At 41.9% G+C, this 16144-nt stretch overlaps 1 protein-coding gene across 3 annotated transcripts in view; it reads right to left on the minus strand.

Moving 5' to 3' along the window:
- LOC140467175 (polyglutamylase complex subunit TTLL1-like) overlaps positions 1–15597 on the minus strand; it is a 33214-nt gene extending 17617 nt beyond the window's left edge. For 2 of the 3 annotated variants that reach the window (XM_072563334.1, XM_072563336.1), the window contains exons 1-3: positions 15348–15597; positions 13153–13388; positions 1398–1578 (exon numbers count right to left, since the gene is read on the minus strand). In XM_072563334.1, coding sequence (XP_072419435.1) covers positions 1398–1578; positions 13153–13388; positions 15348–15460 — 530 coding nt within the window. In that variant the 5' untranslated portion in view covers positions 15461–15597. The remainder of the gene's footprint in view (positions 1–1397; positions 1579–13152; positions 13389–15347) is intronic. The other variant, XM_072563335.1, reaches the window with a different exon arrangement.
- Between the last annotated feature and the right edge of the window lie 547 nt (positions 15598–16144).

Raw genomic sequence — 16144 nt, forward strand, 5'->3', positions numbered from 1 at the left:
TTGTGCCACCTCCTCAGTCCCTCTTTACATTTCATCACCTTTCCCCTGCATACACCAGGAATAACAGCTATGCCAGCCAGTGTAATCCTACTCATTCCCCATCTTCTCCTTATTACAGGAGAAAATAGCCCCATATGAAGGCAGAAAGAGGCCATATGGGTGGAAGGGTGCCCAACATCCATGTCCTCACCCTCCTACAGGGGAAAAAAGAAAACATGTTCAGGGCTTTGCTGGCACAGGTCACCACTAATTTCTGCATAAAAGTTCCTCGTGTTAACCATCAGGTGTTTGGGAGTCTCTCTGCATGGGCAGCAGATGTATCTTAGCAACATCCTGTAGCACAAAATGGCCACAGACAAAACTCCATCGATGGAGATGTGCTGAGAGCCTACTGCAACATCTTAAAGCAGTGAGAACAATTCATATACAAGGCATTGGATCATGACGATACTTTTGTCCCTCCTCGTTTCAACATCCCTGATATACTGGGACCATACTGGGGAAGTGTTGGCCTTGTGGTATTATCATTAGACTATTATTGCAGAGATCCATTCAACGTTCTGAGGATCTGGATTCGAATCCCACCATGGCAGATGGTAAAGTTTGAATGTAATAAAAATCTGGAGTTAAGAGTCTAATGATAACTATGAAACCATTGTTAATTGTCAGGAAAAGCCAATCTGATATTGTCACTTCAGGGAAGGAATCTGCTGTTGTTACCTGGTCTGGCCTACATGTGACTCCAGATCGATCATAATATGATCAATTTCTATCTGCCGTCTGGAGAATTAGGGATAGGCAATAAATGCTATCCTAGCCAGCAAGAGCCACATTCCATGAACAAATATTAAAAGAAAGGTTTGAATACATCTGTGCACAAAGATGTGGATGTCAAAGAGTTGTGCACCAGTGGCTGAGCCAGGGAGGAATAGACACAAAGGGTCAAAGCTGTAGGATGGCCATAGAGTGGGCAGTTTGTGTGCTATCCTTTGCATGGGCCTGTGATCTATGTTCATTCATTTTAAAAGCCCTATGATCAGTGTTTGTTGCAGCCCTCTCTCTCTCTCATCACCTGACCCCACATTCAGCACTTTGCAGCCAAATGTCCTCCCCATAGGATATTTTCAATTTCTAGTGTGATGAAAGCCAACAGTGAGCATTCCTATCAGTGGCTTCCAACTCACCCTGAAAGTGCCAGTGAGCCTCCAAAATATTAATATTACCTGTCTGTGGGTTTAATGTGCCCATTCACACTTCCCCAAAACCCCTCCCAATTTATCCATATGCACCTACACCTTCCTACCTGTCCCTTGGCAAGAAGTTCCCATATCAGGGGTGGTCAATGTATCACTGCACCCACTCCTCCCCACACATTCAGAAATATAAGTCATTCTTACGTAGTAGTCCTGCTGTCACGCGACCACTTCTTAATCTGGGAAAGTTTATTAATGAGGAATATTCCCTTCCCTTGAGCCTTCCCACATGGCTTCATTATCCATGTGCTAGTTGGGTTCTTCCGGAATTCCTCAACAAACAAATTGTAATCCCCAGGCAGCATGAACGTGACAGGGATAAAATCTGAAAGAAAATCAAATCACATTGTTGTGAAGAGTGAAGCTCTGAAATCCTTTGCTCTTCCTTTTTTCCCTTAAAACCAGTGTTTAGACTACAGGAATTTAAACATCTCTAAAATAAAAGGAATTTAATAGCTGCTTTCTGGTTAGTCAATTTTCTGTTTGGTACGGATTGGATTTAGTCATGACAGGAGAACTGTGTAGATTCATGAATGGCTTCTCCAAAATAATAAATGCCATTCATATAATATTATACATAACTTTACTCATCCTACTGTGGACTACCTCTGTTGATGGGGTAAGATTCCAATACTAAGAATCTGTTATTAAAAACACCCTTTGTTTTGTCAGTAAATGGCTCCATTTTGTGGTTATACACAGGTGGCACTGGAGGGACAAATGTACGATTGCTGTCTTTGTGAAACCTTTTAAAAATTCTTTCATGAGAGGTCAGCATTGCTGGATAGGCCTCGTGACCCTTGGGAAGGTGCCTTCTTGAACAGTCCATTTGGTGTATGTACATTGTGAGGGAGTTCCAGGATTTTGACCCAACGGTGAAGGAACAGTGGTATATTTCCAAGTCAGGATGCTGTGTGGTTTGGCAAGTGAACTTTCAGATAGTGATGTTCCATGAATGTGCTGGCCTTAACTTTCTAGATGATGGTCACCATGTGGTTGGAAGGTGCTGTCCAAGGTGCTTTGGCAAGTTCTGCAACATATCTTATAGATGGTCTACAGAGCTGCTACTATGCATTGGTAGTGGACAGGCTTTGGAGAGCTAGGAGTGAGTTAGCCATTGCAGAACTCAGCCTTTGACCTTCTCTTGTGCCACTTATATGACGAGACCAATTCAGTTTCTGGCCAATGCTAAACCCCAGAATGTTGATAGTAGGGGATTCAGTGATGGTAATGCCACTGAATGTAAAGGGGCAATGGTTATATTATCTCTTGTTGGAGATGGTAATTACCTGCCACTGGAGTAGTGGGAATGTCAATTGCCACTTGCTAGCTCAAACCTGTCCAGGTCTTGCTGCATTTGGACATGGACTGCATCACTAATTAAGGGGTCACAAATGATGCTAGACATTGTGCAATCATCAGCGAACATCCCACATTTGACCTTATAATGAGGGGAAGGTTATTGACGAAGCAGCTGAAGATGGTTGGACCAAGACCAATCTCCTGAGAAACTTCTGCAGAGAGGTCCTGGAGCCGAGAAGACTGACCACCAACAAACACACTGTCTTCCATTATGCTGGATGACCTCAACTAACGAAGAGATTTTCTCCTGACTCCAGTTTGACTAGAGTTCTTTGATGCCACACTCAGTCAAATGTAGCCTTGATGTCAAGGGTAGTCACTCTTATATCATCTCTGGAATTCAGTTCTTTTGTCCAAGTTTGGACTCAGGCTGTAGTAAGGTCAGGAAGCTGAGTGACTCTGGGTGAAACGCAAGTTGAATGTCAGTGAGGAAGTGCTGCTTCATAGCATTATTGATGCCATCTTATAAGAATCATACAGCACAGAAACAGACCCTTCGGTCTTACTCATTTGTGTCGATCAGACATCTCAATCTGGCCTTGTCCCACATGCAAGCATTTGTGCCCAAATCCCTCCAAACACTTCATATTCACAGACTCAACCAGATGTCTTTTAAATGCTATAATTGCACCTGCCTCCACCATTTCCTCTGGCTGCTTGTTCCATTCACGCACCTCCCTCTGTGTGAAAAAGTTACTCCTCAGGTCCTTTTTAAATATTTCCCCTCTCACATTAAACCTATGCCCTCTAGTTTTGGACTTCCTCACCCTCTTCCATCACAGGACTGCCATAGCGTTAAAGGTTTAGATGGAGACGAATTTCTTAAGTGCAATTTTCTGATTCAGTATGTGGATGTACCTACTAGAGAAGGTGCAAAACTTGACCTATTCCTGGGAAATAAGGCAGGGCAGGTGACTGAGGTGTCAGTGGGGGAGCATTTTGGGGCCAGCGACCATAATTCTATTAGTTTTAAAATCGTGATGGAAAAGGATAGACCAGATCTAAAAGTTGAAGTTCTAAATTGGAGAAAGGCCAATTTTGACGGTATTAGGCAAGAACTTTCATAAGCTGATTGGGGCAGATGTTCACAGGTAAAGGGACGGCTGGAAAATGGGAAGCCTTCAGAAAATGGGATAACAAGAATCCAGAAAAAGTATATTCCTGTCAGGGTGAAAGGGAAGGCTGGTAGGTATAGGGAATGCTGGATGACTAAAGAAATTGAGGGTTTGGTTCAGAAAAAGAAGGAAGCATATGTAAGGTATAGACAGGATAGATCGAGTGAATCCTTAGAAGAGTATAATGGAAGTAGGAGTATACTTAAGAGGGAAATCAAGAGGGCAAAAACGGAGACATGAGATAGCTTTGGCAAATAGAATTAAGGAGAATCCAAAGGGGTTTTACAAATATATTAAGGACAAAAGGGTATCTAGGGAGAGAATAGGGCCCCTCAAAGATCAGCAAGGCGGCCTTTGTGTGGAGCCACAGAAAATGGGGGAGATACTAAATGAATATTTTGCATCAGAATTTACTGTGGAAAAGGATATGGAAGATATAGACTGTAGAGAAATAGATGGTGACATCTTGCAAAATGTCCAGATTACAGAGGAGGAAGTGCTGGATGTCTTGAAATGGTTAAAGGTGGATAAATCCCCAGGACCTGATCAGGTGTACCTGAGAACTCTGTAGGAAGCGAGAGAAGTGATTGCTGGGCCTCTTGCTGAGATATTTGTATCATCGATAGTCACAGGTGAGGTGCCGGAAGACTGGAGGTTAGCAAACGTGGTGCCACTGTTTAAGAAGGGTGGTAAAGACCGTTTAGTACTGCTTGAACCAGCAGCTACATAAACTGTATGAAAGAGCGTCAGGTTACCTGGCTTCAAAAACTGCAGCAACTCTGCAGGGTTTTTTAAAAAAAAGTTATTTTCCTATTCCAGTCCACAAGTCAAAACAGAAATAATGTGGGTTTTAGACTGTTTGTTAACAATCATTCTTATGACAAGGTGGGCTGAATAGCCTAATGCTGCTCGAGTCTGCTCCACCTTCATCGATAATCACAGGTGAGGTACCGGAAGACTGGAGGTTGGCAAACGTGGTGCCATCGTTTAAGGGCGGTCAGGACAAGCCAGGGAACTATAGACCGGTGAGCCTGATCTCTGTGGTGGGCAAGTTGTTGGAGGGAATCCTGAGGAACAGGGTGTGCATGTATTTGGAAAGGCAAGGACTGATTAGGGATAGTCAACTTGGCTTTGTGCGTGGGAAATCATGTCTCACAAACTTGATTGAGTTTTTTGAAGAAGTATCAATGAGGATTGATGAGGGCAGAGCAGTAGATGTGATCTATATGGACTTCAGTAAGGTGTTCGACAAGGTTCCCCATGGGAGACTGATTAGCAAGGTTAGACCTCATGGAATACAGGAAGAACTAGCCATGTGGATACAGCACTGGCTCAAAGGTAGAAGACAGAGGGTGGTGGTGGAGGGTTGTTCTTCAGACTGGAGGCCTGTGACCAGTGGAGTGCCACAAGGATCGGTGCTGGGTCCTCGACTTTTTGTCATTTATATAAATGATTTGGATGCGAGCATAAGAGGTACAGTTAGTAAGATTGCAGATGATACCAAAATTGGAGGTGTAGTGGACAGCGGAGAGGGTTACCTCAGATTACAACCGGATCTGGACCAGATGGGCCAAAGGGCTGAGAAGTAGCAGGACTTATACACTTAATTGTAAGGTTCTAGGGAGTGTTGCTGAACAAAGAGATCTTGGAGTGCAGGTTCATAGCTCTTTGAAAGTGGAGTCACAGGTAGATAGGATGGTGAAGGTGGTGTTTGGTTTGCTTTCCTTTATTGGTCAGAGTATTGAGTACAGGAGTTGGAGGTTATGTTGCAGGTGTACAGGACATTGGTTAGGCCGCTGTTGGAATATTGCGTGCAATTCTGGTCTCCTTCCTATTGGAAAGATGTTGTGAAACTTGAAAGGGTTCAGAAAAGATTTAGAAGGATTTTGCCAGGGTTGGAGGATTTGAGCGATAGGGAGAGGCTGAACAGGCTGGGGCTGTTTTCCCTGGAGCGTCGGAGGCTGAGGGGTGACCTTCTAGAGGTTTACAAAATTATGAGGGGCATGGATAGGATAAATAGGCAAAGTCTTTTCCCTGGGGTTGGGGAGTCCAGAACTAGAGGGCATAGGTTTAGGGTGAGAGGGGAAAGATAAAAAAGAGACCTAAGGGGCAACTTTTTCACACAGAGGGTGGTCCGTGTATGGAATGAGCTGCTAGAGGAAGTGGTGGAAGCTGGTACAATTGCAACATTTAAGAGGCATTGGGATGGGTATATGAATAGGAAGGGTTTGGAGGGATATGGGTCGGGTGCTGGCAGGTGGAACTAGATTGGGTTGGGACATCTGGTGGGCATGGATGGGTTGGACCAAAGGGTCTGCTTCCATGCTGTACATCTCTATGACTTTACTGATGATCAAGAGTAGACTGATGGGTTGGTAATTAGTTGGGTAGGATTTGTCCTGCTTTTTGTGTTCAGGACAATCTTCTACATTGTTGGGTAAGTGCCGGTTTTGTGGCTTTACTGGAAGAGCTTGGCTAAGGACGTAAGACGTTCTGGAGCACAGTTCCTTAGTATTATTGCTGTAAGGTTGTCAAATTTAAGGCCCATAGCATTTGCAATGTTCAGTACTTACAGTTGTTTCTTAATATCTCATTGAGTGAATTAAATTGACTGAAGACTGGCATCTGTGATACTGAGGACATGTACAGGAGGACCCAACATGAGTCTGTCCTGAAGCCATTTTATACCTATCACAATGATTAAAACTCCCCATCATACAATGCCTCTTCCACCAGCTTAGATCCTGACACATCGGTGGGTATGATACCTCAACTAGAGTCAGGAGCACCCCTTAGTAAATACATCAGGGACACATCTCCACAGCTGGCTGAGGGAGAAAAGCCCAGGTTGCTGACACTTTGAGGACTCCGCAGACAACTATCTGTTCTGCCTCAATGCTGCAGGAGACCCCAACTGGTGTCAGCAATTCACGACTGAATTAACATGTACAAGCAGACTTGGGAACAATAGGCAGGTCTGTCGAGGCATTGAGACGCTGCTTTCTCGGGCATGCCAGCACCTGGCTGTCTCCATGGATAGGTTGGAGATAGAGAGACAAAATGCTGCTGCTCTTTGAATGGCCTCACATCACATGAAGTCAAAGCCTTCTCCCTCTCAGAATCAAATATTTACCACATTTTCATCTCCATTGCACACTTTCTATCTACAGCATGATGGAAGGAAACAGCGGTCACTTCTCAAACAACATTCTCTGGCTCCCCTCTTACTATTGGTGAATACCCAAATGTACACCTATCCTCTCAATAGCCCTCCCAGTTAACCCATAGGCTTTGAAGTTGCTGAAGTCCCAACCTGTCTTTGTCTTCATCTTCATCTTCCCACTTTACCCTACCCATCCATAAGCATATAGAATAAACATGCCAGATCTAGTACTGCATCATTCCCTTACACTAACCCTTTCCTTCCAAAGCTCTATTGTCTTCCTGCCTTATATGTTGAGTTGCCCTCCCCAGCAATTGTAATTCTCCTTGCATCCCAACATACAACCTCCAATCCCCAAAACTAATTCCCCCAGATTTCCTCCCTCAGCACTAGATCTTGCTATCACCCAAATGACGTTTGGGTGACAAATCCCCAGGAATGACCACAGCCCGTACCCCTGGGCAATTTAGACAGACAGCCCAAACAATGAGTGACCAGACCCCCAACTGATATCTCCATAGCGCCCCAACTGTCTACTTGTGACTCCTGGACTGGTTGCATTGGAAACACAGGGCTAACTGTAGTCCACTCCCCTGACTGTAGAGGTGTAGATCCAAAGGCCCTCAGCACCTGAAGCAGTTGTTTGATAATTCCCAATCTCTGGACAAATATCAGAGGCTACTCTAGCCTTACTGAGCTGGAATCCCCTGTATGACGGGTGTTCCTCCTGATTTGATGGACGACTACTCCCCTTAGACTTTGAGATGTGACCACTCAGTTGACACACATGTACTGTATTTGGCATATATGTGATTAGCACATCGAGTCATAGAGTCATTGAGATGCACAGCACGGAAACAGACCCTAAGGTCCAACTCATCCATGCTGACCAGATATCCCAAACCATTCCAGTCCCATGTTCCAGAACCTGGCCCATGTCCCTCCAAACCTTTCCTATTCATATGCCCATCCAAATGACTTTTAAATGTTGCAATTGTACCAGCCTCCACCACTTCCTCTGGCAGCCCATTCCACACATGCACCACCCTCTGCGTGAAAAAGTTGGCCCTTCAGTCTTTTTTATATCTTTCCCCTCTCACCCTAAACCTATGTCCCCTAGTTCTGGACTCCCCCACCCCAGGGAAAAGACTTTGTCTATTTATCCTATCCATGTCCCTCATGATTTTATAAACCTCTACAAGGTCACTCCTCAGCCTCTGATGCTCCAGGGAAACAGCCTCAGCCTATTCAACCTCTCCCTATAGCTCAAATCCTCCGACCCTGGCAACATCCTTGTAAATCTTTTCTGAACCCTTTCAAGTTTCACAACATCTTTCCGATAGGAAGGAGACAAGAATTGCACACAATATTCCAATAGTGCCCTAACCAATGTCCTGTACAGCCGCAACATGACCTCCCAACTCCTGTACTCAATACCCTGACCAATAAAGGAAAACATGCCAAACACCTTCTTCATGCCAAACACCTTCTTCACTATCCTATCCACCTGCAACTCCACTTTCAAGGAGCTACGAACCTGCACTCCAAGGTCTCTTTGTTCAGCAACTCTCCCTAGGACCTCACCATTAAGTGTATAACTCCTCCTAAGATTTGCTTTCCCAAAATGCTGAACCACACATTTATCTAAATTATACTCCATCTGCCACTCCTCAGCTCATTGGCCCATCTGATCAAAATCCCATTGTAATCTGAGGTAACCTTCTTCGCTGTCCACTCCACCTCCAATTTTGGTGTAATCTGCAAACTTACTAATTATACTCCTTAAGCTCACATCCAAATCATTTATATAAATGATGAAAAGTAATGGAAGAGAGTGTGATGTAGCACAGTTTTATACAGAAATATGTTCGCCCCTTTATTGATCACTGTTGACAACCATGGCCGGCTGCCAAGCTTTGGATAGAAGTATTTGTAAAAGGCAAGGCAAAGCATTGATGCTCTGAGCATTCAAGTAGGTACAAAAGTGAGTGAATGCTAACAGAATGAGGGAACATACCCTTCTCCAAACCACAAGCTGGATGCCCAATCAAAAGTGTCTTTACAGTTCTTCCAACAAAAGGTATTAGTGTGCTCCAAAATGCAGCATTCCAGCACAAGAGCATACCATAAGCAGGTCAGAGATAAAGCAATGACTCCTCATGCCCATATCGTAACTTCCAGAGAATCCTCTTTTTCTTTTACATATCTGGTTAGCGATATAATCTATATGCATGAAGTCAGTTTCATTTGTATGCCAGTAACACACAACTCTATCTTTGTACCAATGTTGTTTCAAGCAGAGCCTTTTGTTTTGTCAGACTGCTTAATGGTCATGAATAAACCATTACACTTGTTCCTGAATTAAACTGTATGACATAGAGTCATAGAGATGTACAGCATGGAAACAGACCGTTCGGTCCAACCCGTCCATGCTGACCAGATATCCCAACCCAATCTAGACCACATGCCAGCACCCGGCCCATATCCCTTCAAACTCTTCCTATTCATATACCCGTCTCACTGTCTTATTCAAACTTGCATAAAGATTCAAACCCTTGGAATTGTCTCAAAGCAGGTTTAACTTTCTACAGTTAAACATGAGGATGGCCAGAACCATTCTACATATTTTTGTCACTTGGGATTATTTTAAACGATTTAAAAAGGGACCTGAGGGGCAACATTTTTACTCAGAGGGTCATGCATGTATGGAATGAGCTACCAGAGGAAGTGGATGAGGCTGATACAATTACATTTAAAAGGCATTTGGATGGATATGAATATGAAGGATTTAAGAGGGATATGGACAAAATGCTGACAAATGGGACTACGTCATAGTGAGATATCTGGTTGTTGTACAGAGGAACCTCGATTATCTGAGCGAGATAGTTGAGCAGTATTTCATTCAGATAATTGATTATGCGGATAACTGATTCAGTGCCTCTGTTCTGGGACTCACAGTTTTCTCAAATTTGCTTTTTCCTCACTCTGCCTGCCTTGCTCCCTCTCTCCGTTTCAGGGTTTGTTTCTGAGCAGACACACACTTTTGCGTAAGGGACCTGCAGCATTGCTGAAGCCTCTCCCCGCCGCTGCTTCACTTCATTGGATTTGACAGAGTGAGCACTTGCTATGTCCACTCCCCATTCAGGAGACTAGGTCGTAGCACACCATGCTTCCCCCATGACCCCTCTGCGCCCCTATCCCGCCACCAACTCCAGATTGGGCAACAACAGCAAGACTGCTGGTGCTTTTAGAGGGTGAGTCTCAAATAGAGCGCGCGCACGCACACACACACACACACACACACACACACACACACACACACAGACACACACACACACACACAGACACACACACACAGACACACACACACAGTCCCAGGACAATGTTGGAGAGATTATCTGGGTCAGTTTAGGGTACACCCTATGTAGTACTCCAGGGAAAGTAAGGGAACAGAGAGGGCGGGAGGTCAATCATTTGGAGATGGTGCCTGGGCTCCCATTGATGTCCAGGACTGTTCTTAGCAGCATTTCAGTAAACCGAATTCACTTTTAATCAGTGTACACAAAAGATAATGTTGCATTTTTTTTTAATAAAGATGCAGAAGGAACTGTTAAACTGAAAAATTCAGACTGGGTATGTAGACTGTAGTTGGTTACACCTCTTTGATGTAATGTTTCTACAGGGAATTTGAGATCTTCTTCGGATAATCCAAAATTCGGATATTTGGATAATCGAGGTTCCTCTGTATAGGATTTGGATTTAATGGTCTGTTTCCACGCTGTATGACTCTATAATTCAGGACTTCTCTCCACCCCTGCTTTGACTGTTTTGGAGACTGCTACGAATAGCACCCCTCCTGTTACAGACCTTTTATTTGAATGAACCAGTTTCTGGGTCCTTCCCTGCTCAGTTGTAAAACTCCATGCTTCAAAAACTTTAGCAATTACCTCTCCAGGAAGCTTACTAGTCATATAGCTAATGTCTTGGTATCTTGGAAACCTTTACTTTCACTCATTGTTCAAAATGACCTTCTTAAAAGTTAATCAGACCTTCTCAGAATTGAAAACTAAGAGCCATATGTCGAAGTCGAAGTCGGCTTGAATTAGATTATATTACTTACAGTGTGGAAACAGGCCCTTCGGCCCAACAAGTCCACACCACCCCGCCGAAGCGCAACCCACCCACACCCCTACATCTACCCCTTACCTAACACTACGGGCAATTTAGCATGGCCAATTCACCTGACCAGCACATCTTTGGACTGTGGGAGGAAACTGGAGCACCCGGAGGAAACCCACGCAGACACTGGGAGAATGTGCAAACTCCACACAGAGATTCACCCGGGAATTGAACCCGGGTCTCTGGCGCTGTGAGGCAGCAGTGCTAACCACTGTGCCACCGTGCCATCCTCCACTTTACCACCCAAGTTCCTAAATAATAATAATTCATCATGAACCTTTAGCAGTTCATATTCAAGTGAGTTCACACAATCAGAACTAGGCAATTTTATAATCAATTGAGATGTATAACCATGACATCTAAAACTGAGTCCAAGGTGTCCAATATGTGAAGCAAAGGTTCCCTGAAGCATTTTATCAGCTTTTATGTTTACCAAAAAATCCAAAACACATAGTGCTCCACAATTTTTCAGCCTTATTGTGTATGTATAACTAAATATGCTGATGTTACTAAGGACTCTATGAGCAATTGAAATATGTGTTACACATGTTTAACTTATAACAGTTGTCAGTTACTGAAATCTTTTTCTCATAAGTTTGAATTGTTTTTGTAGTGCTTCATTGGAAGTATATGTAGCATATGTTTCTGTAGCATTTCCAGAGTAAATATCAAACTAAATGCATTTGGTTAATTTTGCAATGCTTTGTACTTAGAACTGATTTCCATTGTTCAGAGAAACTGCTGCCACTACTACTAAAGAGAAGTAGTGGACTGTGTGTCATTTGAGATATATTCATGACAATATAATTCCTAAATCATTTTGAAATTAATAAGAATATATCATATATCCCAACAACTGGCAAACCACATCAAACAGAAGTGGAGCAACATGTCAATTATGCTCAAGCAATCCATGCTTACAAACTTCATATTTCCGAGTCCAATATTAGATGTGATGCTACTATTGGGCAGTATTTGCATATAATCCTGATTATACTAAAATTACAGTTTAAGATTATTATTGGGGCTCACAGTGTACACGCTAGAAGCTACATATTAATACTGTATATATGTAATACCTTTCTCATTAAGAAGAGGGTCATGAAGATTATCCATCCCTGTTGCAATTCCCATGGCAACACTCTATCCTGTTACAGTCTACATTACCCAGTCTGAATTTTTCAGTTTAACAGTTCCTTCTGCATCTTTATTCTAAAATAAAGCATAATTTTCTTATGCTGTATAAATTGATGTTCACTTTCTAAGCCTGGTTTCTTGCTTGCCTGTCCTGTTGAGTGTAAGATGAAAAGTTTTGATTTTATTTGTTTTTAGTAAGGTTTACATTCGTACTACCAAGAAGTTACTTATATTATGTGCTGTTAATATGTCACACTACCCATTGTTTACCTGTCATTTTATTTTAAGAACAATCAACACTTGGTAACACTGGCTCATTCTGAAATGTAATTGACAGAATGAAGCTGAAAACACAAAACAACTTACTATTTTTTAAGAAGACATTGGGACATTTGCAGTAAGGATTGTCCCATTAAAAACAGAATGTGTTTTCATGCTAAAGCTACTTCAATAAACAACAAACCCATGCAGAAAATGGAATTTCATGAATACAGCTCCACAGAACACGACTGAGGTACACAGGGAGATATTAGGACATGTAGCCAAACTTTAGCCAAAGAGACAGATTTAAAGGGTACCATTTTACCATCACCAATTCTGTGATCAATTAATAAACTTACCTTATCACTGTATTAATCATGTGATCAAAGTAGTCAATTTTGATTCAGAATTTTTGAGTGCAAACTGGAATCAGTCACTTAACAATGAATAAAACTTGTGGTAGTTTTTTTTGGGACTATGTTAACTGAAGTACGGAGACCGATGTTGGCCAAAATTTGAACATGAACAATAATGCTTTACAAAGAACTTGTAGGAAATTGGTAGCAGTTATGATAACATTAAATTAATAATCAAGTAACAGATGTTATCAAAGTTAATTGGATAATGGCCTTGTTTACAACATTGGTGGAGACGTTCTCCGATGGTCAGATCAAACTCTTACTTTTGTATTTAGGATTTCTGGATTTACCTAGATGAACATATTTCCCATTTTCATCCTTCTCCACAAGTGGGCTTGCTTCCCTTTCCAACTCCCGGCGATAGCGCTTGATATTCTTTACCATAAGGTCCTTCCTTGTCAACTCATAATGGTTTGGGAAATGGTTCACAATTTGGTCATCATTCAGACGGTAGCCATTTTCAATGCTGAAAACATTTCGAATTGTCTGTACACTCATCCTAAGAGAAAACATGTACAATAGTAGACAACTTTTAAGACATTGAAGTATCTACACTCACTTTTCAAAAACATTAAACCTCTCATCTTATTGATACTATTTTCTACAGATATAATTCAATATCCCTTTCTGGTTCCTCTTTCTTGGATCTCTGCATGCTAAACAATCCTCAACTAAATGTGGTGCTGAAAAATCCTTCTTTGTGGAAAAAGCAATGTCCCAATTGCAAAATAGAGATTTATTGAATAAGTTATTTTCTTTACTCATCCAATTTTAACAAAGCAAATTAACAGCTGCAGTTATTCCAAAAGGAGTGATAAATTCCTGTGCACGTACTTTGCAATTCTTTTTAACATAAGGTTTTTCTCCCAAAAATTCAAGGAAGGTATTCTTTCTGTTCAATCAATGTAAATTAATATTAAACTCTCACCCCTCTGTGTGACAACACCTATAATACTTTTAACATATTAAAACTTCCAATGTATTACACGGGAATTTAGTACTGAGCCACATAGGAGATATTAGAACATATAACCAAAAACCTAACCAAAAAAGTGATTTTTTAAAAATGATTGATTTAAAGGTGGAGAGATTTAACATGGAAATTTCAGAATTTTAGACCAAGAGAACTCAAGATAGATTCATCCGTTCATTGAACCTGCCCATATGACCATTGAACTGGTCACAGATCTGAGGGTCATAGGGTTGGAAGAGGTTGCAGAGGTAGGAAGGACAAGTTTGTAGAAGGTATTGGTAATGAGGATCACTATTTTAACATGAAGAAATAGCTGGATTTGAAGCCTATGTAATCTATTGGTTGATGAGCAAACAGGAGTTATTGCACGTCAGGACACAGGCAAAAGTTTTATTACAATGTTTAGGTGTTGTGGTAGAGATGGAAATTTAATTAGAAAGATACAAACAGAATCATGGGGAAAAAAAGACTGTGCAGCAATACCCCATTAAAAGAATCAGAAATATATAAACATGGGAGTCAGGAAGATAAATTTGGTGGTCAGCAGTGATGAAAGTCAAAGTGGATATCGTGGAACTTTAAAGGTGAAGGTGAGAAAAGAGAAAAAGGGAGAACAAATAAGCAAATGTAATGAGAGATATTAAAGACCATGAAAGATGTGGTTTGGGAGAAGATTTGATTTGGTGGGCAAGAAAAAGAAAGTAGTAGAAGCAGTTGAACATTAAGGCTCAATCTTAGTAAAACAAAACTCTAAGGGAGTGTAGACAGGAAGAATTTACTGAGATGGATGACACTTTGGAAAATAAGCCAGCCTTTATATTTATTCTATAGGCAAGGTGCAGATCTGGGACGAGAGAAGACTCTCTGGGAGAGAAGCTCTTTCAAAGATAATACCTACTTGCAACCTTTCTACTTTGTCATTTTTGCATTTAAATATCTGTTTGGCAATGTGCCAATCCAGAACCATACTGTAGAATTTAGAATTTTGTTCAATGAAATGAATTATCCTCCATGCTTGTCTGCACTCTGTTTCAAAGTCACCCAGACCCTAAAATCCAATTTACATTTCAGATTTTGCATCAGCAAAATGACTTTATGCCAAGGATAAGCTTGTGTGAATGCAACAGAAGGTAAACAGAGATGCTTCAGAAGCGTAGCCTGCAAGGAGCAAAAACAAACCTGGAAAATGTCAACAAAGCCAATAGCCAACGGCAAAAGATCAAAGACAGGAGGTACAAGTACTGCACAGAACGAGAATGATAAGACCGGGGTCCAAGAACCTGACATGGTGTTATGGAGAGTCTGAAAGTGGAGAAAATGAATTTAATGTCCACATGAAGCATCAGAAACAGCTGAAGGGTCCAGCGACAGGCACCTCCTATATCATACTCAGTGGGTTAACAGAACGGTTCCTTTATTATCGTTTGGGCAAAATACTAAATAAATGACAACTAAAATCAGCAAACAGCACCCGTGTTTACTCACCAGTAAAAGTTCCAGTCTTCATCAGTAGAAGTCTGACTCCAACCCCTCTTCTCAAAATTATTCACAAGCACCGATTTTTCGATGTCTGTCACCCACTTTACTTTCCCGGCCATACGTTCGATGAATTGAAATAGTTAAGTTAATGAATAAAATCTGCAATGTCGGAAGACATTGATTGTGAGGCAACACAGTTTGACAACTCTCCTCAATCAGACTGAGGGAATATTACAGTCAAACCTTCACGGCCGGGGCGCTCTGTCAACGCGCATGCGTATCAATGAACAGCCGCGACGGGGGGATGACGCGCGTGCGCACTAGACCGCCCCTGCGCTGTGTCAAGCGCCTGCGCGATCGCCTGGCATCATGGGAATTGTAGTTTCCTTTCCTTTCCCTGCCGTGTTTGACCTCCTGATATTACTCATGGGGTGGAGCGATGACGTTTGCCGTAGCAACCTGCTCCTTCTGCCGCCGTGTGGAGCAGTGAGTAGATCAACCAACCTAGAGCCAATAATAGCAGCATCTGAACAGTGACTGTGCATTTTTCACTTTGCTTTTATTTATAGGGAATTATGATGCCAAGATGAGCCAGATTTCTCAGGTCTGAAATTAGCAGATAGCTGAGATGGCGTTAGTATGTCACATATTCCAGTCTATTTATGCTCTGTAATACGGAATACATATTATTTATTTTGATATAATTTTACAGGTATTTCTATATTTACGGTTTTTTCATTGTTATTTCCAAGACAGTCACCACATTTCAAATGTTCCAAGTTATGAGTGCAGATATGAAAGAT

The sequence above is a fragment of the Chiloscyllium punctatum genome, chromosome 45 (genome assembly GCF_047496795.1).
Source record: "Chiloscyllium punctatum isolate Juve2018m chromosome 45, sChiPun1.3, whole genome shotgun sequence".
NCBI lineage: Eukaryota > Metazoa > Chordata > Chondrichthyes > Orectolobiformes > Hemiscylliidae > Chiloscyllium > Chiloscyllium punctatum.